Consider the following 26,402-nt stretch of genomic DNA (forward strand, 5'->3'; position numbering starts at 1 on the left):
ATTTTTAACCTCCTAATTGAAGTGTATCATGCATACAGATAACTGCCCAAATTTGAAGTACTAGAGCCTACTGAGTTATCAAAAGGGGGGACTTTTATTATCATTTGGTAACATGACATGTCCTTGCAGGCAGTCCTTGTTCCGTTATGTGCTAGTAAAAAAAATCTTCAATTTTTGCCTCCTCTCTTAATTTCTCACAGGGAAATTATAGAAACAGAAATAAGAATTTCATATACGTTCTTCATTAACCACCTTTTGGCAGTTTTTGGGCTCATTGACTTTGTTTCAAAATCATCAAATAGGGTTGCTCTCTCATTGTCTAAGCTAGATTCTGGGTAAGAAAGAACTGGCTGGAAAGAGAGCCAGTGCTCTCAGAACACTCCAAGAAAGGAAGAAATATGCTTACATAAATCTCATCCATACATGAGAACAGAAAGAATGGTAATAAGATTTGAAGAAATGATAAGGTGAAACTCCTCAGCACAGTTTAGAAGTACATACTTATTGATTGATAACATAGCCAGCAGCTAGAATCATACATATTCTCACCTGTATAACCAAAGAAGCATCTTAATACAAAGCATGTATATAACTATCTCTTACCCTACTCTACCCTCCACCACATACGTATCTATACAGAGAATCTGTCACAGTTTTATATCCACAGAAACAGTCTTGTCGACTTATATGTACTTATAAGCATATCACTTAAAAAATAGTCCTCATGATGTAGACATAGGTAAAATGAAGAAAACATATAACTGTACACACATAAGTGAATATAGTTTAGGTAAATCTGAATCAGCAAAAACAAAAAACACCTCTTATTTGTGAGGAATTTGTAAGACAGTATCCTTTACTGTAGCTATAGCTCTATAAATTGTCATTTTAAAGTGAGATTCACATTTTAAATCTTCTGAGAAGGATACAACTTTCCCAAGCTTGTTTATTTATGGCTTCTGAGAAACATGTTATAGAAGAGTACAAGGGAAAAGTAATGTCTTGGACGAATATTCAGTTTAGTGTCTTTGTGACTTTGGATAAGTTGTTTGGTCTCTCTGAACCTTAGATCCCTTATCTGTATGAAGGATTTTAACAATATACATAGATCTCCTGTCACAGTACCTAATACAGAGTAAGTATTTAATGAATGATAACCATATTTTTAAGGATGCATATGCTTAGTAAATCAGGAACTTTTTGAGTCTCTGCTATTGAAGAAATCAAGCTTTGCCCTACTCTTGGACCAGACCTTGTGAGAGGTACCTTTAATCTCTTTTAACAGTGTAGTTATATATAAGCATGGTGTTCGCCATCAGAGGATTAGCATAGTTTGCTCCGTGAAGGTGTAAAGAACTAGCTGTTGTCATTCAATTGCTAAGTCGTAGAGAGATAACTGAATCAGAAATACTCTGTGGTATTGTTCTCACATCCAGTGTCAGGTTTGCGTGTTTTGTTTTGATTATACAACAGCAGTTCTCACAGTGTAGTCTGAAGCTCCTTCAGGTGGTAATAGGTATCCCTTTTCCAAGTACATACCCATATGTGGCTGGGTTTTCTGCATGTATTTCAATTTGAACAATATATTAGATACTGCAGAAACAGTTATGAGAGTTCAGCTATTAAGCCAGATATTTAAAGAGATGTTTGAAAATGTAAAATAGTGCCATTCTTCACTAAATTTTTTTGAAAATAAAAATAAAGGTTTTTTTGTTTTTGTTTTTCTTTCCATAAAAATGTGTTACTCTGGGTTGTCACTTTTAAATGAATTAGTATGGAAAAATATTTTTTAATTCTCATTTCTAGTTTTGAATGTGGTAGATTTTATTTGATAGACCCTACATAAACAGAAACTCTTTGGAGTTTCTATCTTTAAGTGTGTAAAGGGTTCCTAAGACAAAAAGAAGTTCCTTGGAAATCCTGAAAATGAGCAAAGATAGCCTTTTACAAAATACGGTATGTTACTATCAGAAAATCTTTAGAACTTAACTTTTTCTCTTTGATTAGGTTCTTTAGTAATTGAAGATAAAGAGAGTCAACCACAAATGCCTAAGCAGAATCCTGTCGTGGAACAGAATTCACAGCCACCAGGTGGTTTATCTTCAAACCAGTTATCCAAGTTTCCAACCCAGATCAGCCTAGCTCAGTTACGACTCCAGCATATGCAGCAACAGGTAATGGCTCAGAGGCAACAGGTGCAACGGAGGCCAGCACCTGTGGGTTTACCAAACCCTAGAATGCAGGGGCCCATCCAGCAACCTTCCATCTCTCACCAGGTAAATTTGGAAGCAGGCCTGTCCTAACTTAGATAATTATAGTACAGTTGTATTCAGCAGCTGCTAAAATAACCAAGGTTTCCTTCCTCCATGATTTAAATATATTATAAAAATTTGTCGCATCAAGGGTCCCTAATTTAACTCTAGTTCGTAGCCCTTCTGAAAAAGAAATTAATGGTTTATTCATCTGGGACTTCTATTCTCATCTGCTTTTTGTCATCTTTATAACAGAGGATAAATGATTGCATTCCTGAATAACCCATGCATATGATTGATGGGAAACTTGTGTACCTATAACTCATAATTGTTACGTTAGTGCTTCAGGATGACTAATGCTTCAGGTATCTGTCCTCTGTGAAGATGCAGCATTTAGAAAACCCAGTGCATCTGGAAACTAGGACAGAATGAAATAGAAAAGGGCAAGGGTGTGGTTTGTTAGATGTCTGCCTTTTTCAAACTTTATTTGAGCAAATGTTCCATGCGCCATTATTTTTTTTTTAAGTTTTGTCATCTTTTTATTTGTATAATTTCTTAATTCATAACAAAGATTTCAAACACTGGTGGAGAAATGGGAAAAGCATGTGTCTATTTTCTACTTATCCCTCTCAAGGGTCTGAAGAACATATGCATGTAAATTCTGTTTGTGATGTAGAGTGGGTGGAAGAGTCTACACATGTTTTCATATAGTCATAAACTCAACAGTACTAACAATACAGTAACAAGTTCAGAGCATGAATCAAAATCATGATCCTGTGGATTAATTACCGTACATTAGTTAGAAGAGTTGCAATATTAGACAGTATACATTTCTGCTGTTGTTATAGATGAAGCTTCTATCCACTCCATTTAGAACAAGTCTTTTTTTCCCCCCATGTACCATCCTTATTTTAATTCACAAAAATTGTCTCATTATTTTCATTTCCTTTTATTTCTTAATTTATACTCCCTGTTTCTCAGAATTTGAACTGATTTACAGTAAGTGAACTGAAAGAGGAACTCCCCAGGTCGGTAGGTGCCTAATATGCTAATGGAGATCAGTGGAGAAATAACTCAAGAAAGAATGAAGGGATGGAGTCAAAGCAAAAACAATACCCAGTTATGGATGTGACTGGTGATAGAAGCAAGGTCCGATGTTGTAAAGAGTAATATTGCATAGGAACCTGGAATGTTAGGTCCATGAATCAAGGCAAATCGGAAGTGGTCAAACAGGAGATGGCAAGAGTGAATGTCGACATTCTAGGAATCAGCAAACTAAAATAGACTGGAATGGGTGAATTTAACTCAGATGACCATTATATCTACTACTGTGGGCAGGAATCCCTTAGAAGAAAGGGAGTAGCCATCATGGTCAACAAGAGAATCCAAAATGCAGTACTTGGATGCAATCTCAAAAACGACAGAATGATCACTGTTCGTTTCCAAGGCAAACCATTCAATATCACGGTAATCCAAGCCTATGCCCCAACCAGTAACACTGAAGAAACTGAAGTTGAACGGTTCTATGAAGACCTACAAGACCTTTTAGAACTAACACCCAAAAAAGATGTCCTTCTCATTATAGAGAACTGGAATGCAAAAGTAGGAAGTCAAGAAACACCTGGAGTAACAGGCAAATTTGGACTTGGAGTACGGAATGAAGCAGGGCAAAGGCTGATAGAGTTTTGCCAAGAGAATGCACTGGTCATAGCAAACACCCACTTCCAACAACACAAGAGAAGACTCGACACATGGACATCACCAGATGGTCAACACCGAAATCAGATTGATTATATCTTTGCAGCCAAAGATGGAGAAGCTGTAAACAGTCAGCAAAAACAAGACCGGGAGCTGACTGTGACTCAGATCATGAACTCCGTATTGCCAAATTCAGACTTAAACTGAAGAAAGTAGGGAAAACCACTAGACTGTTCAGGTATGACCTAAATCAAATCCCTTATGACTATACAGTGGAAGTGAGAAATAGATTTAAGGGACTAGATCTGATAAACAGAGAGTCTGATGAACTATGGACGGAGGTTCGTGACATTGTACAGGAGACAGGGATCAAGGTCATCCTCATGGAAAAGAAGTGCAAAAAGGCAAAATGGTTGTCTGAGAAGGCCTTACAAATAGCTGTGAAAAGAAGAGAAGCGAAAAGCAAAGGAGAAAAGGAAAGATATTCCCATTTGAATGCAGAGTTCCAAAGAATAGCAAGGAGAGATAAGAAAGCCTTCCTCAGCGATCAATGCAAAGAAATAGAGAAAAACAACAGAATGGGAAAGACTAGAGATCTCTTCAAGAAAATTAGAGATACCAAGGGACCATTTAATGCAAAGGTGGGTTTGATAAAGGACAGAAATGGTATGGACCTAACAGAAGCAGAAGATATTAAGAAGAGGTGGCAAGAATACACAGAAGAACTGTACAAAAAAGATCTTCATGACCCAGATAACCATGATGGTGTGATCACTCACCTAGAGCCAGACATCCTGGAATGTGAAGTCAGGTGGGCTTTAGAAAGCATCACTATGAACAAACTGGAGGATGTGATGGAATCCCAGTTGAGCTATTTCAAATCCTGAAAGATGATGCTGTGAAAGTGCTGCACTCAATATGCCAGCAAATGTGGAAAACTCAGTAGGGGCCACAGGACTGGAAAAGATCAGTTTTCACTCCAATCCCAAAGAAAGGCAATCCCAAAGAATGCTCAAACTAACACACAATTGCGCTCATCTCACACACTAGTAAAGTAATGCTCAAAATTCTCCAAGCCAGGCTTCAGCAATACGTGAACCATGAACTTCCAGATGTTCAGGCTAGTTTTACAAAAGGCAGAGGAACCAGAGATCAAATTGCCAATATCCACTGGATCATCGAAAAAGCAAGAGAGTTCCAGAAAAACATGTATTTCTGCTTTATTGACTACACCAGAGCCTTCAACTGTGTGGATCACAATAAACTGTGGAAAACTCTGAAAGAGATGGGAATACCAGACCACCTGACCCACCTCTTGAGAAACCTGTATGCAGGTCAGGAAGCAACAGTTAGGACTGGACATGGAACAACAGACTGGTTCCAAATAGGAAAAGGAGTGCGTCAAGGCTGTATATTGTCACCCTGCTTATTTGACTTATATGCAGAGTACATCATGAGAAACACTGGGCTGGAAGAAGGACAAGCTGGAATCAAGATTGCCGGGAGAAATATCAATAACCTCAGATATGCAGATGACACCACCCTGATGGCAGAAAGTGAAGATGAACTAAAAAGCCTCTTGATGAAAGTGAAAGAGGAGAGTGAAAAAGTTGGCTTAAAACTCAACATTCAGAAAACTAAGATCATGGCATCTGGTCCCATTACTTCATGAGAAATAGATGGGAAGACAGTGGAACAGTGTCAGACTTTATTTTTTTGGGCTCCAAAATAACTGCAGATGGTGATTGCAGCCATGAAATTAGAAGACGCTTGTTCCTTGGAAGGAAAATTATGACCAACCTAGACAGCATATTAAAAAGCAGAGATATTACTTTGCCAACAAAGGTCTGTCTGGTCAAGGCTATGGTTTTCCCAGTGGTCATGTTTGAATGTGAGAGTTGGACTGTGAAGAAAGCTGAGTGCCAAAAAATTTATGCTATTGAACTATGGTGTTGGAGAAATCTTGAGAGTCCCCTGGACTGCAAGGAGATCCAACCAGTCCATCCTAAAGGAGATCAGTCCTGGATGTTCATTGGAAGGACTGATGCTGAAGCTGAAACTCCAATACTTTGGCTGCCTCATGCGAAGAATACCCTAATGCTGGGAGGGATTGAGGGCAGGAGGAGAAGGGGACAACAGAGGATGAAATGGCTGGATGGCATCACCGATTCGATGGGCATGAGTTTGAGTAAACTCCGGGAGTTAGTGATGGACAGGGAGGCCTGGCATGCTGCAATTCATGGGGTCACAAAGAGTCAGACACGACTGAGTGACTGAACTGAACAGTAAGTGACTCAAATGAAATGGCACAGGGATTAATAAGTATTAGTAATGTTCAAAGCATGCAAAACTAGACTAAGAATTCTCATTATGCTTGAGAACAGGACTTAGCTCAGTTTTTGATCAACCAAACAAAAAAAGAATCAGGAATAATATCTATTACTATGATTAAAAGGAAACATGTCATTAGAGGAGAAATTTTTTACTAGTGTTTTTCTAGCACTAAGAGGAATGTATACATAATGCAGTTCTTTTATGAAAAAGAAATTAATGGGCATAATAGCATGTTTTGGTAGCAGTTATACAAGACAGATGACCTTCATAGGAGACTTGCTTCAACCCTGCATAAGACTTAGGGTCATGTGTGAATCCTGATTTTGTTAAATTGCTTCTGTGTAGGCATGAGGTGATTTTATTTGTGATTTATGGTTGTCTGGTAATTTGATTAAGAAGACATGTCAAATCCAAGAGAATATTAATTAGTATGACCAGCTGATTATTGCTCTCGAACTTTGTTTTAACCCAGGTTTTTAAAGGAACCAAATAGCAAGCAATTTAAAAGGTCTTTGTTTGGTGAGTGTTCTGTGGGAAAAGATGTGTACACTTTTGATCCCAGGAGTGCCACTGGCAGGGTTGAAATTTTGTTAAGAAAATGGAGGAATTCTTTTGTCCCCCCCCCCCCCCCCGCCCCCGCGCCAGACTGCAGAGTAACGTATTGCAGATAGACTGCAGAGCACCGAAATTGTTTTGGACATGTACTTGATGAGGAAAAGAGAGAAAATACTTAATGAGTGACTAGTGCTAAGCATTTACATGACTAATATTTATCTTGAGTATCTGAAAGATGGTAAAGTGAGTTTTATTACTTTATTAACATGAAACAGGATAAATCCATCATTTGCATTAATTCCCTTTTCATTAAAAAGTGAGGAACCGAGGCAGTTACTAGATGCTGTGTGATTCAGTCACATTCTCGGAAACAGCTATTTATAGAAGCAGTAACCAAATAAAAGTGACCTTGATAGAGCCTTTAGCCTGCTTATCTCAGAAATTTGTTTGATCTTATTATTTCTTTCTGTGGTGTACTGCTGTATGATATATATATATAATGTACAATCTTTATTATACAGCCTAATTTTCCCACTTATCAACACATTTGACCCTTGAACAGTTAATTCAGGGGTTAGAAGCACTGACCCTCCATACAGTTGAAGATCCACATATGACTTACAGTCAGCCACCCCCCGCCACCCGCTATGGTTCTTCCACATCCACTGCTCTGCATTTAAGGATTCAACTAAACACAGATTGTGTAGTACTGAAGTATTCACTATTGAAAAAAATCCTTGTCTAAGTGGACCTACACAGTCTAAACCCGTGTTGTTAGAATATCAGCTGTAATTTTCTCATCTTTACGTCATTACTTTGCACACTGCTGCTTTTCTGTCTCTTCTCAGTGACCCCTGAACCCTCTTCTAGTACTATCATCTCTCATTTTTATCTTCTCTCTACCAAATATCTGCTCCTACATTTTTCACTCATCAGTTTTTTCCCTCTTCTTTAAACTTTTACACTGCCCTGCTTACCTGCTTTCTTAGTTCTGTAGCAGTTTATTTGCATATACATCTGGTAAAATATCTGTCTGTAGACAAGTGTATATGTGTGCCACTTTGTCATATTCTACCTCTAGCCTGAAGACAAAGGTCAAAAATCACTTACTTAGGAGTTCCCTGTTTCTTCCTTCTTTGAAAGTAGCCATGTAATTTGAATGATTAAAGAACTGGGTGATATAGAGCTAGACTACACAGTTATATGACTGTGTGGTACAAACTAATAAACACTCTGCATCTCTTTATTGAGAGGTGTCCCATATACTCTGTCATACTGCAGTGGACAGCTCGAAGTTTGTTAAATCTGAGTCTGTTATTGTATACCTAATGGTTCTCACTCCTGGGTCAGATTTTCTGTTCTGTATATATTAATTTTCCTAAACAGTGAGTGGATGTTAGAAGGACATTTGCTATCCTTCATAGTTCTACTGACCTAGAATAAAATTACAACCTATAATAATAAAAGTGTTTACGATGAGGGTGAGGATAATGATAAATATATGTCACTTTACTTAAACTCTCAATTATTTCTCTATTCTCTCCCTTTTTTCCTTCTTGCAGGTTAATTCCATTTAATTAAAATAGCACTGGTTTTGCTGTTTCTTTTATGTTCATAACTAGCTTCTAGTCCTGTTCTTTCAAGTTTCTTTTCCTGTCATGGAATTCTTAGAAATTAACTCAGTCAACAATAACAGTTTAGGAGAGGAGATAAAAATCAATCACCTTAGATCTCTCTACACTGGGATTCCTTGTTGGGAGAATGGATATCCAGTTCCACACTGATTTCTCATAGGAGTATATTACTCTGGCATTAAATGTCTTTTTTTTTTTTTTCTTTCCCCTGAATGTCATTTCTTGACTGAATCAATATATAAATCCCAGTCAGGGACGGAGTAGGCAAAAACTTTTATCTGCTTTTGTTGTCCCTTAAGGATCATTTTGGGTACTTTTCCACTTTTTAAAAAATAGTCTTTTGGAAGAATTTAGAAGTTTTCCACTATACTTCCCCAATTATTTTTTGTTTGTGTTTCTGTGATATAAAACCCTTCAAGTGAAAAACTTTAATAGAAGAATCAAGAATTGCTATGGCTTCAGGCTTTTGTAAAATTTTGGCATTTTCTCTCTTTTTCTCATTTTTTCTGTTCTTCATCGACAGAATTTCCTTTGATCTTGAAATAGTGTCTAAGTCTACTTTTCATTAGGTCTGTAATTGCTGGTCACTCTTGTAAGTTACTGAGTGTAAACCCAGTGCCAGCTACTTTGCAGGAGAGGAGAAAGAGAAGACATTTACCTAGGAAAGGAGATAAATTCCAAAAATGAGAGAAGGAAAAGAACAAAAAAAGGGCAAGGCTACACTTTATAGCTGTCCGCCTTAAGATGTTGCTACTTCAGCTTTATAAATTCATTTATTTGTCCCCTCTTTGAATATGGGGGTTCATAAGTTCCCTTTCTGAGAACTTCTGCTCATATACAGTTAATATAGTCTGAAAATAAGTATTTACTTTGCAATAATTTGCCAACCGTAGAATTGGATAGTCAAGATGAGACTGCAATGTTAAGGTTACCTTTTTTGTGGAACACTGGTGTCAATTTCTAAGGGTAGCATTTGTGAGCAAACTAAGCTTGTCCTTATGCTGTCCTGTAATCAACCAGTGCTGTCCTTGAAGGGTTTCCTTTCAAAATCTGTTTTCTTTTAGAGAAACTCACCCTCTAAACTGTAATTAGTACCTCAACCCCCAGTTAAACACCAGAACATGTTTGACTAATGAAATGACAGACTAGTTTTGGATTAAAACCATAGTGCTGTATTTAATGAGTTGTGTGACTTTTTCTGGTTATCCCAGCTTTTTAATGTTTAATGTCCTGATTTGTAAAACGGCAGGGGTAGGGGAGTAATAAAGAACCTCTTGATGAAAGTGAAAAGAGGAGAGTGAAAAAGTTGGCTTAAACTTCAACATTCAGAAAACTGAGATCATGGCATCTGGGCCCATCACTTCATGGCAAATAGATGGGGAGCAAGTGGAAACAGTGACAGACTTTATTTTTTTGGGCTCCAAGATCACTGCAGATGGTGACTGCCGTCATGAAATTAAAAGACGCTTGCTCCTTGGAAGAAAAGTTATGACCAACCTAGACAGCATATTAAAAAGGAGAGACATTACTTTGCCAGCAAAGGTCCATCTGGTCAAAGCTATGGTTTTTCCATTGGTCGTGTATGGATGTGAGAGTTGGACTATAAAGAAAGCTGAGTGCTGAAGAATTGATGTTTTTGAACTGTGGTTTTGGAGAAGACTCTTGAGAGTCCTTTGGACTGCAAGGAGACCCAACCAGTCCATCCTAGAGGAAATCAGTCCTGAATATTCATTGGAAGGACTGATGTTGAAGCTGAAACTCCAATACTTTGACCACCTGATGCGAAGAGCTGACTAATTGGAAAAGACCCTGATGCTGGGAAAGATTGAAGGCAGGAGAAGGGGATGACAGAGGATGAGATGGTTGGATGGCATCACTGACTCAATGGGCATGAGTTTGAGTAAACTCCAGGAGTTGGTGATGGACAGGAGACCTGACATGCTGCAGTCCATGGGGTCGCAAAGAGTTGGACACAACTGAGCTTCTAAACTGACTGAGGGGAGTAATAATGAGATAGCGTGTAAAATGCCAATTGCAATGCCTGGCGTGTAGTTTGATCTCAATAAGATCTAAAATTCACTCATTTTTAAATGTTGTTAATATCATGTGTTTTCATTATTAATGTCTGCATAGAGTACAGACCTTAGAGGTCTACATAGACCTTAGAGCCAGAGAACTTGAGTTCAAATCTTAGCTCCATTCCTTCCTATCTTTGCTAATCTTGGACAAGTTTCCTCTTCTGTAAAACAGAGATAATCCCTGCCTCCAAGGAGGATCTTTGTGAAGATTAAATGAGTTAACACATGTAAAACATTTTAACTAGTACTCAACATGTGATAACTACTCAATAACTATCAGTAATTGTTATTCTACTGTCATATTATTTTAGATTTGAAGAGGGCAGTTCTTTGCAGAAGGTAGTCATCAGGGACTTAGAAGAATCTCAAAGACAAGTTTTCCCCATTTCCCATTGTGGTCTAAATCTAACTCTGATTGGAAAATCCTCTCCCAAGGGTCTTTTCCTAGTAAAACTTCTTTACTTTAAATGCTTATACACATTCTGGGCGGCTGTCCCCTCCCCCCATACCCTTATTGTAATATTAATAAATGCTTCATCTGTGGCAGAATTGCTTTCTCTCTATAAAAGTTATAAAATAGAGTTCTCTGTAATTTGTATTTCAGAGCTGATTGCCACTGAATTGATGTAATGTCTTTTTTCCAGCAGCCTCCTCCACGTTTGATAAATTTTCAGAATCATAGCCCCAAGCCCAATGGACCAGTTCTCCCTCCTCATCATCAACAACTAAGATACCCATCAAACCAGAATACGCCACGACAAGCAATGAAGCCCAACCCGTTGCAGATGGCTTTCTTGGCTCAACAAGCCATAAAACAGGTGAATTACTTGTGAATTACAAAGTTTATTACATACAGACCTAAAGAGACAAAGCTAGGAGAAAGGATCTCGGTACTTTGTAATTAACAAGAAACAATCAAGCTACTTACACAGAAGTAAAGGCCCAGAATAGTCAGTCATGGGTATGAATTTTTCAATATTAACGTGTGTAGCTTTTAGGTGAGTATGGAAGTATTCTAACAAATACAGATGGCATACTTCAAAAGAGACCAATCAATGAATCTTCAGAGTATTTCAAGGAGACTTCTTGGAAACAAACTTAGTATCACACAGTTTTAATATGAAGTATTAAACAGTATATATGTACACACACACACACCTGTATATAAGACTGTATTCAGTATTAAGCAGTATACAGTACATATACACCTGATAAAGTTTAATATTTAAGGTTATACATTAAATTTTAGAAGGTTTAATATTTATATTCTTAATGTTTTCAGGTAAAATGCTTTTTAGGTATTACTGTTTTAAAAAGCTAAAGTTCTCCCAGGACTTCATCTTCTCCAAATACTTGTGTCAGATCTTTCCAGCTTACAACTAGTAGATTGATTTCAGTTTAATTTTTTTGCCAAGCCCAAAATAAAGAATATGATGTTATTCCCCATAATTCTGTGATATTCATTTTAATCAAATGATTTAAAGTAATATTCTAAAAGTACACATGCTGTATCTGTGTGTTTTTATACTTACTTTGACCTTGATATAAATGTTCTAAAATGACATTTTGACATTTTAATTATTTTCAATAAAATTTATACCTACCTGTATTTCATCATTAGAGATGAGGTGAATAGAGACAAGCTACAGTGAGATCTTACATTCGGATTATTTCCCTAATACTTTGCGGCCTGTACCAGTTTGCTCTCTCACATCGCATTTGCCCTACTATCGAATGAGGGAGCACCTTGCCGAGCTGGGCTGAGACATAGATGGCAGTGTGCATAAAGGCACCGACCACGTTCTGGGTCGTGGCTCTGTAACCTGGGTCTGACCCCTGACTGGATGGTCTCGCACGCGCCGGGGCGCCTGCTGTGCTGCCTCAGGTGCTCTGGGGACAACTGTCAGGCCTGTGGCCCACAGCCCGGGAGCCGCAACTGCTGAGTCTGCACTGCTGCTCGGGCCTTGCTCTGGTTGTGGAGAGGGGGCTGCTATCTAACTGCACGGCATGGGCTTCTCATGTCAGTGGTTTCTCTTGTTGTGGAGCACAGGCTCTAGGGCATGTCGGCTCAGTAGTTGCAGCACATAGGCTCAATAGTTGTGCTCCGGGCTCTAGAGCGCAGGCTCAATAGTTGCGGTACGCAGGCTTAGCTGCTCCACGGCATGTGAGGTCTTCCCGAATCAGGGATCAAACCCGCGTCCCCTGCATTAGCAGGCAGATTCTTTACCACTGAGCCACCACGGATGTCCTCAGTGTGTTATTTTTAATGGGTAGACACACACTCTAAGAGTGTTTTTTAAAATGTTTTCTGGTCAAAAGTCTAAACATGAATGAATAAATAAACTAGGAGGAAAATATAGTGGAGAGTTTGTCTTAATAGAATCGCTTAAATTATAATATACTGGTACAATGGAAATGCTTTCTAGCTAATAAGAAAAGGCAGTAATCTATATATGATCTTCTAAGTATATATGGGAAGAAACATCAAATTTTTGCGAATGTTTTTATTTTTTTTTTGTTTAATTTCATATACATAGAAGAAACCTGGAAAGATACATGAACTGTAACTGTGCTTGCTCTGGGGTGGGAAGGAAGAAGAGAGAGACAGATGGATGCATAGGTGTGAGGGGTGGGTGGTAGGTGGTTAAGTTGGCATTCATATTCACAGAGTTTTTTACTTCAGTTTTTCAGTGGAGAATATAAATTAGGTTTTTCAAAGTTAGAATATTTCTGTCACTGTCTCTCTGTATTGTGTTGTCCCTGTATAAATGATACTGTGTTTGGGAGTTTTTTCCTCTGCATAGTCTTAAGATACCTCTTAGCTGCTTTTTTTCTCCTCAAGTATTTTATCATAAAATTTTCAAACTTAGTTGAGAGAGTTGTATAGGGGACAGATTGCTCTATTTGCTGTCTTCATTTGTTATCTGTATATCCATTTATCCATTCATCCATCAGTCAAACCTTCTTACTTTTGATAGGTTTCAAAGTAAATTTTAGACAGCAGGGTGGTTCATCTCTGTGTACTTTAGCATTCTTAGTATTAATGGGTTTATCTCAGTCTGTAACATAAATGACAGTTTTCTCAGATGTTTCTTGATGCTTAGTTTCCTGTTTGTATATAAGGAATGGGTGTTTTTAAAAAAACTGAAAGCTGGGATGTGGGGCTATTGTTTAATGCTGAATTTTGCTCTTGTGTGAGGGCTGCTTGGCATGTTTATCAGGAGAGTTACTGATGTCGCTGTCTTAGGTAATGGTTCAGTTCCCAAAAGATCTCTTTGTTTCATGCCTGAAATGCAGGGCCTGATGCTCATTGAAGCTCAGCATTCAGTATGTGGATGGCTTCTTAATCTTCATTTTTGGTGTAATACTTCTGCCTTCAACTGAGCCTGGTGCCAGTGAGTCCAAAGACACTGTTTTACCTATTCTGGAAACATAATTTCCAGTCTTATTCTGTGGAGGTGAAGGAAGTCCTTATTATTTTGGGGTAGTTACAGTAGGAAGGGAACATAAGATTTAATCCTTAAACAGACTCTCAACGATCATCCTGTTTTTAGTTCTTTGTCTTTAGGGTCAATGTGTTGTTTTGAAAAAAAAAAAAATTCCCTTAACTGTCATTTTAGTTTCAGGTATATCAGGTAGGGACAGAAGAAAATGTGTGTTTTCAGTGCTCTGTCTTTATTTGTAGTTGCTATGTACATGTTTATGTTTCTTTTCTTATGTTTATAAGCTTTCCAAGATTGGGTGCTGTGGTTTTTGGTGTATACTGTTGTCTTCTGGGAGAAATCAGTGCTTTTTATTATTTGTGTTTGGAATTACTGAAAATTATATATACCAGTGTCCTCTCCCCATTCCATGGAAATTACAGTTGAATTCAAATAGTAGAATGTGTCTTTTACTTTGTCTTGTATCTGGAACAGGGATTAGATGGACATTTTATGTAGCAGGTTTGCTGATAAGCAACCTTCCTTCTTCCTTCTTGCTACCACAGTGGCAGATCAGCAGTGGGCACGCGGCCCCCTCGACTGCCAACAGCACGTCCTCTACTCCCTCCAGCCCCACCATTACTAGTGCAGCAGGGTATGATGCGAAGGCTTTCGGCTCACCTGTGATTGATTTGAGCTCACCGGTGGGAGGTCCCTACAATCTTCCTTCTCTTCCAGATGTAAGTATACACAAAATTTCTACTAAAGAATCTGTTTCAGAAATTTTCAGTGAACTTGAATCTGTTGAAAGGCCATGGGTGTGTTGGATTATAGGCTGTGTGTTTGTGTTTGGAAGTTGTTTTTATCCTTTAAAAATTTTGTAACAGCAGGAATCATAAAAAGATTAGTATTAACACTGATACTACACAATGTCTTTCAGGGCACTGGAGTTAATGAGTTAGTGAATGATTACGGTGATTAATTATGGAATCTAAGCTAGGGAAGGAGGGAAGTGAAAACATGGGAGGAGAATTTCTGGAATGTAATTTATTAAAATAGGGTTAGAGAGTACGGCTAACATTTAAGACATCAGAAGGGTTGGAGACAGGTTTAATAAGAGAAATGATAACATTTTACTGAAAAGTGCAGTATCACCTCTGATTTCTTTTTTATTTAAATTAAATAACATTTACCTCTAAACTGGTATGACTTTTTAATCAGTCTGTTTTGAGACTTCCCTGCCAGTCCAGTGGTTAAGACTCTGCAATTCCAGTGCAGGGGGTGTGGGTTTGATCTGTGGTCAGAGAACTAAGATACCACATGCCCTGTGGCATGGCTCAAAAAGAAAATTTTTTTTCAAGACAGAAAATATAACATTGAAGAAACAAATCAATTACACATGAGTTGATATATGTTTTACCTTTTTTATCCTACAAGCTTAGGTAATCACTCATGCAAACATTAAGAACTTTTAAGAAATCTTGTAGGATTGTGAAGGAAATCTAAAATGTTATATTATTTACTTTTTCAAATTACTGAGATTAACGCATATTTCCTAAAAGTTGAATCATTGACCTTACTAGAGTTACTTCATTTTTAAATAATTGTATATTATTTAGGTGGGTAGAGTATATGTATTTTATTTTCATGCATAGATAATAGGAAAACTTTTGTTCATTCCTATAATTTTATTTTAGCTTTTAGGATTCCTCCACAGTGTAAATAACTTGTATTACATTAAGATCTAACAAATCTAGTCAATCCAGTACTTATTGCACTCTGGCCATAAGTATTGTATTGGCCAAGGTAGTGCCCAAAGAATATAAGGAAAATAACCCCATTTATTTCCCCCCTCCCCCAACTGAAAGAGGACCCAGAGAAAGTAAAATTTCCTCTACAGCCCTCAAATACAGATGACCCTTTGTGTACCAGCCTTTCTCAACTGAGATTCCTCATCTGAACCACAGAAGAAAGAAACTGCTTTGAGGGACTATTTCCTCCGTCCTTCCAAGGTTTCTTCGTAACTAGTACCATTCTAGATGCAGAGGCAAGAAGTAAATTCATTATATGCCCTTGAAATGTAGGACTTAATTTTCTTGAAGAATTTTGATTGAGAAAGACTGGAACTATTAAGCTGGATTTTAATCACAAAGACATTCTTAGGAAACAAATGGTATATTTAAGCATTAAAAATATTTGCATCCAAAGGGAGGTAGGAGAGGGTTGGATTGGGAGTTTGGGATTAGCTCATGCAAACTGGTATATATAGAAAACACAAGCAACAAGAACTGTAGCACAGGGAACTATATTCAGTACCCTATGATAAACCATAATGGAAAAGAATATGAATAATAATGTATATATGTATAACTGAATCACTTTTTTGTACAGCAGAAATTAGCAAAACATTGTAATTCAATTATACTTCAATAAAAAATAAAATTTTAAAAATTTGAATCTTAGTAGAAGTCTTAGTAGAAATTTATCAGTAGTTTGGCTTAGCAGTCAATTGCTTATAAATGTGTTAAAGCAAGAATCTACAGGGGATCAGCTTTTTCCTACCAAACATTAATAATGTGTTTAAGTGAAGTTAATGTTCTCGAAATGTGTGATATGTGGACTTGTTTCATCTATCTAGTGCATACAGAGCATGAGTTCTCAAAGTATGGGCCAGGAGCATGAGGGTCTGTACAACCTTTTCAGAGACTACAAGGTCCTCCCTGTGTAGGACCAGATTTTCTTCATATTCTTTAGCCACAATCAATCTGAGCAGATCGAGAAAATATATCAGGTTCCAGTTGGCTGTTTTAAGCCAGACACTAAAGAAATTTATGAAATGTGAAATCTTGCTGCTCGTCTCACGAAGTTTTTTTAATTGGTACTTCTATTATCTTTAAATAAAATTTTTGAAATAATTGTGTTTTCACTTTTAAGGAGGCAGCACACAGTACTCCTCTCTCCTGGCTTATGAGCTGCGAGATAGTGTGACCTCGGTGTGTTTACTATGATGAAATATTAAGGAGTATGAGAGCTTTTCTCCAAGATTGTTTATGAGGAAAATATACATCAGAACTTCTCAAAAGGATATTTACATCTACTAAAATTTTCTTATAAATTTAAAGTAGCCGAGTCAGAATGCCATGAAATAATTTCTTTTCTTACCAGATTGACTGTTCAAGTACCATTATGCTGGACAACATTGTGAGGAAAGATACGAGTACCGATCATGGCCAGCCACGACCACCCTCAAACAGAGCTGTCCAGTCCCCGAATTCATCAGTGCCGTCGCCAGGCCTTGCAGGTGAAGTGGACTTGTAAAACTTTTACTAGTTTTTTTCAGTTTTCACTTATAATAATAATTTAAAAAGGATCGCCCTCCACCTTCCCTTTTTCTCTTGGATGATTAAAATGGATCTGTGTTTTAGGTAATCTTTGAAATTAGTGTACTTTCAAAGTGGAAAGCAAAGGTTAAGCCTCTCAACATTTTCAGTTTCAAGAGAACTTAGAGGCACCATAGCATACACTCCTAGGAGGAAATTGCTATTGCTTTTAGATAAGTTGCCTATAGTATTGTCTCTTTTTGTATAGAATTTGCCTAGAGTTAAAATGTCTCAGTAACAATCACTTTTTTTGTTGATTGCTCCTACCCTGACTTGGTGTTTGTGTTTTAAGAATTTTGGACAGAACTACTTATTTCCTCCAAGAAAGAAGCCCTCTGACTAATGCTGCTACTCCCAGAGACCTTGGCAAATTAGAAGCCTTAGACCAAATAAGGAAAGAGGAGAATCTCTTAGGCCGTTCACTAGTCCCATATAATAAAGCAGTTTCAGAATTTTAAGAGAGGTACTTATTTAAAACATAAACAAACTGAAAGGAAATTGTTGACAAAAGATGGCAGAGAAACTGTTAATTATGTAGCAAGTTCATACAAATGAATAAGAAAAGCACACAGTATCACCAAAGGACCCTGCAGTGCGCGTGCTCAGTCATGTCCAACTCTTTGTGACCCCAGGGACTGTAGCCCACCAGGTTCCGCTGTCCATGGGATTTTCCCAGCAAGAATACTGAAGTGGATTGCCATTTCCTTCTCCATGATAGATTATTCCCTAAAGAGGAAATAACTCCTAAAGTGAGGGGGCGGGAGGAAGAAAGATGCGTGGTTCCATCTCACCAGTAGTCATGAAATCAAAAGACATGATTTCTAACTATTGAATAAGCAAGATTTCAACAGTGAAAATACTCATTGGTAAGGATGTAATAGGAGAAATGCTCTGATACATTGCTGGTGGGTGTATAACTTGACACATTTCTGGAAACCATTTTAGCAGGATTACTAAAGCTAACTTTACTCAGTACTGACTCTATGTCCAGCACAGGGCAAAGTACCTTCTACACGTCGCTCCAGTGTCTTCCATTGATTAGTCTCTGTGTGGATTTCTTTCTTGGACTGCTTTTATATCAGCCCAACCAACTTTTTATTGTCGTCTGAAGCTTTTGCTGACATTAGTGTCCTCACTAAGCTCCTACCCTGGTTACTCTCATGTGGAACTTTCAACAGTGTTTGGGGACATTTCTGATTCTTACACCCCTAGATGCCGTGTATGTAGAGATGCTACTGGCATCTAATGGCTGGTAGAGGCCAAGGGGGCTGCTTGGCATCCTTACAATGCACATACAGCCCCCACATCCAAGAATTATCTGGCCCTAAATGGGGTCGCAAAGAGTCGGACAAGACTGAGTGACTGAACTGGACTGAACTGAACTGTCAGTAGTGCTGAGGTTGAAGAGCCCTGCTACTTCAGGGCACTGCAGCTCTGCTGGGAGGTCAGCAATTACTTTTTGTTTAATATAATTTCATTATGTGCTTCCAGTTTCAGTGTAGTACTAAGTAAGAACATTCAATAGGGATTAAATACAGATATTCCTTTTATGAATGTGTATAGTTTCTTCCTCCTCAGGACCTGTTACTATGACAAGCGTCCACCCGCCGATACGCTCACCTAGTGCCTCCAGCGTTGGGAGCCGAGGAAGGTAAACTGCCACAACTGACTGTCCAGTGTATGATAACTATATACTACATGCTAATGAAATCAATTAAGGAGTTAATCAATTTTGTATCTTTATCTTTAAAGATACAAAAAGATCTGTGCATGTGTTGAAAATTAGAAAATGCATTTGAGTTTAGCGTACTAGCAAGGAAAAAGCAGAAATGATGTATGTGTAACACACTGCACTGTATAGGGACATGCACAAATAAAAACTTAGGGAAAACAAATAATAATTTTATACTAAAACTGGCGTTCTAACTTTTCTAAACACCACGCGTTGAATTTGCTTTAAAATAAATTAATTTACAGTTGTTGAAATTGTATGTTAATTTCCATTACACACCACTCATACTGCTTGCAAATTTCTCATCAGTAGTGAGTTCAATTCTTTTTTTTTTTCCCTTGTTGCTCACATTTTTTTTTCCATTTATTTTTATTAGTTGGAGGCTGATTACTTTACAATATTGTAGTGGTTTTTGTATGTTTTTCCTCCATACGATTAGGAAGTAAGAATAGTGAGTCCAATTCTTACTTCCTAATCATATGGAGGAAACATATTCTGAAGGGTAGACATTTGCATTTAAGAGAACACAGTACCTATCTGTAAAAACTTTTGTTTTTTAAAATAGCAGTTCTGATAACTTACCTTCAGATTCCTTATCTCCAAAGATTTAGCTTCCAGATCAGAGACCAGGCTTGATCACTCAGAGCTTTTCTGTGACAGAAGTTTTATTACAGTGAAAAAGGCCAGAGAAAGCTTCTGACATAGACATCAGAAGGGGAGTGGAGAGTGCCCCAGTCACTAGTCCTGCAAGAAAGCTGTATACTTTTTCAGTTGGTTATTAACAATAAATCAAAAGACTGACTCAAGGTTGTAAAGGTCTAACCAGACCCACTCCTACAATTTACATTTTAAGATAATGGGATTAGAACTAACAATAGAAAGAGCTTACCAGACCCACTCCCACAACATACACTTCAAGATGACAGGATTAGTCAGAAGGTTCTTAAGAAGGAGAAACATGTCCTGGAGTAGGATACACTGTTGTTACATAGTTATTGGTACAGAGTTTAAAGAGAAACATACCCTTGAGCAAGATAAGTTGTTTTGTTGTGTAATCATTAGCTCTGGGCTTAAAGGAAAAAATGTTCTAGGTGAGTGATCACACCATCTTGGTTATTAGAAACCATCTGGGTTAAGATCTTTTTTGTATAGTATTCTGTTAGTTCTAATCCTGTCATCTTAAAATGTAAATTGTGGGAGTGGGCCTGATAAGACCTTTACAACCTTGGCTGTAATAACCAATTGAAAAAGTGTACAGCTCCCTAGCTAAGACTAGTGAGGACGCACTGTCCTTCACCCTTCTGGTGTCTGTATCAGAAGCTTTCTCTGTCCTTTTTATACTTCAATAAAAACACAAAAAAAGTTTTCTGTGACTAAGATGCAAGAATGGAGGAAAAAAGTTTTTTTTCTTTTCCTCAAGAGCCCCAGACCCCTTTCTCCCTGGGTTCCTAAGAACCCAGACTTCTCACCAACCTACCTAAGAATTAACTTTCTCATACAAATGAATTATGTCCCTAGTTAATTCTCTTCACTCTTTGAGCCTAGAGTTCTCTTTTTCACTGACTAGAGAAGGAAATGGGAAAGACTAAAAAAAGTGCTAATTCTAAGATGTTTCTAAGATCTGGCTGCCTAATTTTAGAACCTTAGAATATTGAAGTCAGTTTTAATTCAGGATTTATTTAAATGTATTTAAACATCTTTCCAGGTATATAATGTAACTATTTAGGTAGATTAACACACGGAACATTTTTTATACATAAATTATTTTGCATACAACAGATGCATTTCAGTTATGTATCATTTTTACTGATGTAACACAGTTATCACTGCCATGAAGATACAGCATTATTCCTATAAAGCTATTGTTATACCTCTTTTTAAGATACTTAAAGTAGCTTTCTTAGATTTTGTTTTCTTTCCTTTTTTCTTATATTTCTAGCTCTGGCTCTTCCAGCAAACCAGCAGGAGCTGATTCTACACACAAAGTCCCAGTGGTCATGTTGGAGCCAATTCGGATAAAACAAGAAAACAGTGGACCACCTGAAAATTACGATTTTCCTGTTGTAATTGTGAAACAAGAATCAGATGAAGAATCCAGGGCTCAAAATGTAATTATGATTGCAGTACTACTCCTACTGGAGGGATAAGATGAAAGGAACTTTTAAATAGATTGTAGGAAATAAAAGCTATTGTATTTAAAGGCAGAAAAATAGTCAACTTAAAGGTTGAAAACTTTGAGGAAATCTCTCAGTAGATCAAAACAAGAGGCTTATTAAATGAGGAGGTTGGGTATTTGAAAGAGAATAAACTACATGGAAGGTAATTGTCAAAGCAATACTACATGGAAACTTCCTATAACTGAAGGGCAGTTCTAGTGAGTAGTGAAAGTTGCTCAGTCGTGTCCAACTCTTTTCGAAAGCTGCTCAGTCGTGTCCGATTCTTTGCTACCTGAGATTCTCCAGGCCAGAATACTGGAGTGGGTAGCCGTTCCCTTCCCCAGGGGATCTTCCCAACCCAGGGATTGAACTAGGGTCTCCTGCCTTGCAGGCAGATTCTATCAGGGAAGCCCATGAGCATCTGGGAAGGCATGAGCATCTGAGTTGTGAGGGCCTACCAAGTACCAGAACAAGTAAATGAAAAAAACTGCAAGTCATATGTACCATCATCAATTTTAGAATGCCAGTATTCTAAACAGATTCTATAAGCCTCCAGAGGAGAAAAACACCTTACATAATGGATCAGACATTTTAATGTCACCAAGTCCTCCACACAGACTCGCAAAGCTGGAAACAAATAGAGAAATATCAAAATTGTGAAGAAAGATATTTTGTAGGGAGGATTCTGTACCCATTCAAATGATTATGTATAAAGATGAAATAAACATTTTTAGACATGCATGCAGATTCTCAAAAATTTAATTCCATGTACTCATTCTGAGGAAGATATTTGAAAATATGCTTCATCGAAAATGAAGTAAACCCAGAAAGAGGAAGACATAGAATTCCAGAAATAGGATCTAACACAGAAGAGAGGCAAAGAAAAGGGTAGTTAGTCCCCAGTTAAACAGCTCCACTTGTATACCCTGTAGGGGGACAGAAGACTCCATAAGGGATGTGTGAAAGGGGAGAAGAAAACTTTGACAGTAGGAGAAGCATTTTATACCCCTGTTGGAGATTGTGAGAATAACTTAGAGTTGGATATCTAGAAAAAGAAGCAAATGGATTAAATTTTAGAGAAAGGTAATTGACAGTGACAGATTTTATTTTCTCGGTCTCCAAAATGACTGCAAACGGTGACTGCAACCACAAAATTAAAAGACAGTTGCTCCTTGGAACTAAAGCTATGACAAACCTAGACAGTGTATTAAAAAGCAGAGACATCACTTTGCTGACAAAGGTCTGCATAGTCAAAGCTGTGGTTTTTCCAGTAGTCATGTATGGATGTGAGAGTTGGACCACAAAGAAGGCTGAGTGCCAAAGAATTGGTGCTTTTGAACTGTGGTGTTGGAGAAGACTCTTGAGAGTCCCTTGGACACAGGAGATCAAACCAGTTGATCCTAAAGGAGATCAACCCTGAACATTCATTGGAAGGACTGATGATAAAGCTGAAGCTCCAGTACTTGGCCACCTGAAGCAAAGAGCTGACTCATTGGAAAAGACCCTGATGCTGAGAAAGATTGAGGGCAGGAGGAAAAGCAGATGACAGAGGATGAGATGGTTGGATGGCATCACCAACTCAATGGAAATGAGTTTGAGCAAGCTCTGGGAGATAGTGAAGGACAGGAAAGCCTGGTGTGCTGCCGTTCATGGGGTCACAAAGAGTTGGACATGACTTAACTGACCAACAACAATTATTGACTCATAGTCAAAAACAAGAAGTTAGACAAAAGAGGACATGATCATAGTACATACTGTGGTTATGCAATGAACAGTATATAGTCATAATGATATAAATAAACACTGAAATACAAATTTAAACAAGAACTTGATATAATCAAAATATAACCTGAACATGCATTTGACCAAAAATTGATTTTTCAGGATACCTAACCAGTACAGCAGTGATACTGACCAGTTAGAATAAATGCTGGCTATAACAGTTATACTTGCCCCTGCCAACTAAAAAGAAATCAGTGCTTAATAAAACTATGTTAAGAAGATGGCATAAATGGTGTGTTAAGTATAAGGAGGGTATGGAGAGTCAGGAAGGAAAAATCTAATCTTGCATAGTATGAAAAATACATACATGTGTAATAAAATAGAAAATCTTTAAATCTGGAAAATTACAGTATAAGCATACTCTTTAGAAACATAGAACTAACTAGCATAGGAAAAAGCTAAATAATTTGAAAATAATTACCTCCAAAGAATGATATTAGAATAACCATGCCTTTAACTGAACCTACATTTTATTACTTAAGAATTTATTTTAACATTTAAAGGAAATAACAGATTTAGTTCTTAATTTTAAATTTTCATCATTCTAGGCTCCAACATAAAATTTAGGTTCACCTTAAAGTTATTAATGGCACTTGGAGAGGTGAAATTACCAATCAGAATTAAAGCAGTATACCTTTCTAAGAATGATTTTAAAAAATCTACAGTAGGAATGTTTTGTGTTTGGGTATAATTTGAATTAACATCTCCAGTAAAATGTATTTACAGTTTACATGGTTGACTTCTACACTAACCACCTATTTCTGAAGCCATCGAAAAGATTTTTCCTGTATTATCCCACACCCCCGTACTGCTGCTGATCTTCCGTTTGGAAGATGTTTTTCAGGAGAGGTCCATGTTTTCTTTACCATTAGGGCCAGTTAGCAGTAAGCACACTCTGCTCTTCTGCAGATTCATGGACTCCTTTGAAATAACCAGGTGCTCATGAGTAAGCAAATTAAATCCAGAATTGCAGTAGCGCTGATAAAGAATGGCAGTTTAAGAAATCCATATACATAGTTAACTCTTTTCATTGCAGACCAACTATCCAAGAAGCATACTCACCTCCCTGCTTCTAAATAGCAGTCAGAGTGCTGCGTCTGAGGAGTCTGTGTTGAGATCAGATGCCCCTGACAGCACAGGAGATCAACCTGGACTTCACCAGGAAAACTCCTCAAATGGAAAGTCTGAGTGGCTAGATGCCTCCCAGAAGTCTCCCCTTCATGTTGGGGAAACGAGGAAAGAGGATGACCCCAATGAGGACTGGTGTGCAGTTTGTCAGAATGGAGGGGAACTCCTGTGCTGTGAGAAGTGTCCCAAAGTATTCCATCTCTCTTGTCACGTGCCCACACTGGCAAATTTTCCAAGGTAAGATGGCACTTGCTTCCCTTGCTTACAATCTTTCACTATATATAATAACAGCAATGACATTTGATGATCCTGTAACACAAAGCCTTTTTTTTAAAACACAAAACCTTTGTAAAAATTTAAATAGGAATCCACTTGGCATAAATGTATATGTGAAAATGTTCAGCATAGGGTTTTCCGTACCCTGTCTCCCATTTCCTTTGCTTCTCTCATCTCTCAAAAACCTAGTCTGTTATGTCAAGGAAAAAAACATAGCTGGCCTTTTAAATTATTACAAGGGAATTACCATGAAGAACAATGGTTCTTATGCACAACTGTCATAATTTAGTACATCTTATTTGCCAGGCATTTGAGTTTTATTATTTATAAACATCTTCAGTAAATTCTTAGACCTTATGAGATGATAATAATAAAGAACAACCATTGTATAATTTCAAACTTAAAGTTACAAGAATAGTACCAAGAGTGTTTCTTTTTCTTTAGTCATTTGGGGGAAAATGCCATTTGTGCCTCACATCAGCCATAGATTAATGTGTGTGTTTTGTTTGTTTTCTTTTGTGTGTATGTTTCATGCCCCCTTCACTGGACTAACACCCCTTAGGCCCATGAACTATATTTCTGTTGGTAAGCTCTCAGCATGGTGCCATGTACATAAGCGATAGGTGGTAAATCCTCAGTAATTTAGCAGTTACGCCAAATAAATAAACCTGCATTACAGATGGCACGGAGCAGGGTGGGAAAGGGAGGTGGTGAGGAGAGGAGTGATGCAGCAGGAACTCAGATACTTCCTCCTCCAACAGTGGAGAGTGGATCTGCACTTTCTGCCGAGACTTATCTAAACCCGAAGTTGAATATGATTGTGATGCTCCCAGTCACAACTCAGAAAAAAGGAAAACTGAAGGCCTTGTCAAACTAACACCAATAGATAAAAGGGTAAGTTTCCAGCCTAAACTGTTAAACTTAGTTGTTTTGGTTAGTTGCCCCGTCATTGTAATGCAGCTGTGCTGTCATCAAAGAAGTTTATTATCAAGTTTAGTACTTTTCTTCCACAGAATACAAAAATCTTAAATAATGGCAGATTATAACTTTTTTAATGAAATAAAATAGCAATGCTATATATACATTTCCTAGAAGCTTAAAATACAGTAATTGAACATGGTAGACTGTATATCCTTTATGTGGTCTGGACTTTTAAATTTAGCCAACCTTTAATAAATTTCAGTTTTATTTTCTACTACAGATATGTTTTCTTCCTTAGAATCTGTTCAGAACTGGCAGCAAAAAGAGATGGGTTTTTCTATTTACTCTTCCTAGAAATAACTCATTGTATCACCCAGTGGTACTGGATTTATACCTTAAAGCCAGCTAATGTATTTAACCTTACTTATTACTAAAGAAGCTCCTTTGCTAAATTATTAAGTAGAACAATCAGTATGAAAGTTGTCTTGCAAGAGAGGGCTGAAACATGCAATATCCCTGAGACACGGTGGTTACTGGGGTAGACTTGTAAGCAGAGAAATAGCAGAGTGCATGATGGAAACCTCTGCATTCAGAGAGGGACCTTAGGACCCAACACCCCATGGATAGAGATCCACCTCTGGATCGCTTAACACCTGGATGTTCTTCTTTTATTGACTATGAGTCATTTTATTGACTATTAGTAATTCAGTATAAAAATTGCAGAGATTAAGTGGAAATTTGATTTTTAAAAACTTCAGATAGGTTTCTAGTGATACTGTGTATTCATCTGGTTTTAATTTTCATTCTGGCACTTTTAGACCTATTAATATTGCTACTGAAAATTAGTTGTGACTTCATTATTTCTTATTTATTTATGCTTAGAAGTGCGAACGCCTACTTTTATTTCTTTACTGCCATGAAATGAGCCTGGCTTTTCAAGACCCAGTTCCTCTGACTGTAAGTATTAATGGTGCATTAAAGTATTAAAATGCATTTTTGTACAGTGGGATGATTTTTCTGAAACTTGATTTATGAGAATCTGTACCATATTTCA

General features: G+C 37.5%; 1 protein-coding gene across 3 annotated transcripts in view; it reads left to right on the forward strand.

The window, feature by feature from the left end:
• TRIM24 (tripartite motif containing 24) overlaps positions 1-26,402 on the forward strand; it is a 118,358-nt gene that overhangs the window by 83,537 nt on the left and 8,419 nt on the right. The window contains exons 9-17 of one of the 3 annotated variants that reach the window (XM_065939104.1): positions 2,008-2,276; positions 11,199-11,369; positions 14,540-14,713; positions 17,139-17,274; positions 18,932-19,004; positions 21,025-21,193; positions 24,060-24,388; positions 25,189-25,321; positions 26,231-26,305. In XM_065939104.1, coding sequence (XP_065795176.1) covers positions 2,008-2,276; positions 11,199-11,369; positions 14,540-14,713; positions 17,139-17,274; positions 18,932-19,004; positions 21,025-21,193; positions 24,060-24,388; positions 25,189-25,321; positions 26,231-26,305 — 1,529 coding nt within the window. Of the gene's footprint in view, positions 1-2,007; positions 2,277-11,195; positions 11,370-14,539; positions 14,714-17,138; positions 17,275-18,931; positions 19,005-21,024; positions 21,194-24,059; positions 24,389-25,188; positions 25,322-26,230; positions 26,306-26,402 lie in introns of all 3 variants that reach the window. The other 2 variants (XM_065939105.1, XM_065939103.1) reach the window with 2 other exon arrangements.

The sequence above is a fragment of the Muntiacus reevesi genome, chromosome 6 (assembly GCF_963930625.1).
Source record: "Muntiacus reevesi chromosome 6, mMunRee1.1, whole genome shotgun sequence".
NCBI lineage: Eukaryota > Metazoa > Chordata > Mammalia > Artiodactyla > Cervidae > Muntiacus > Muntiacus reevesi.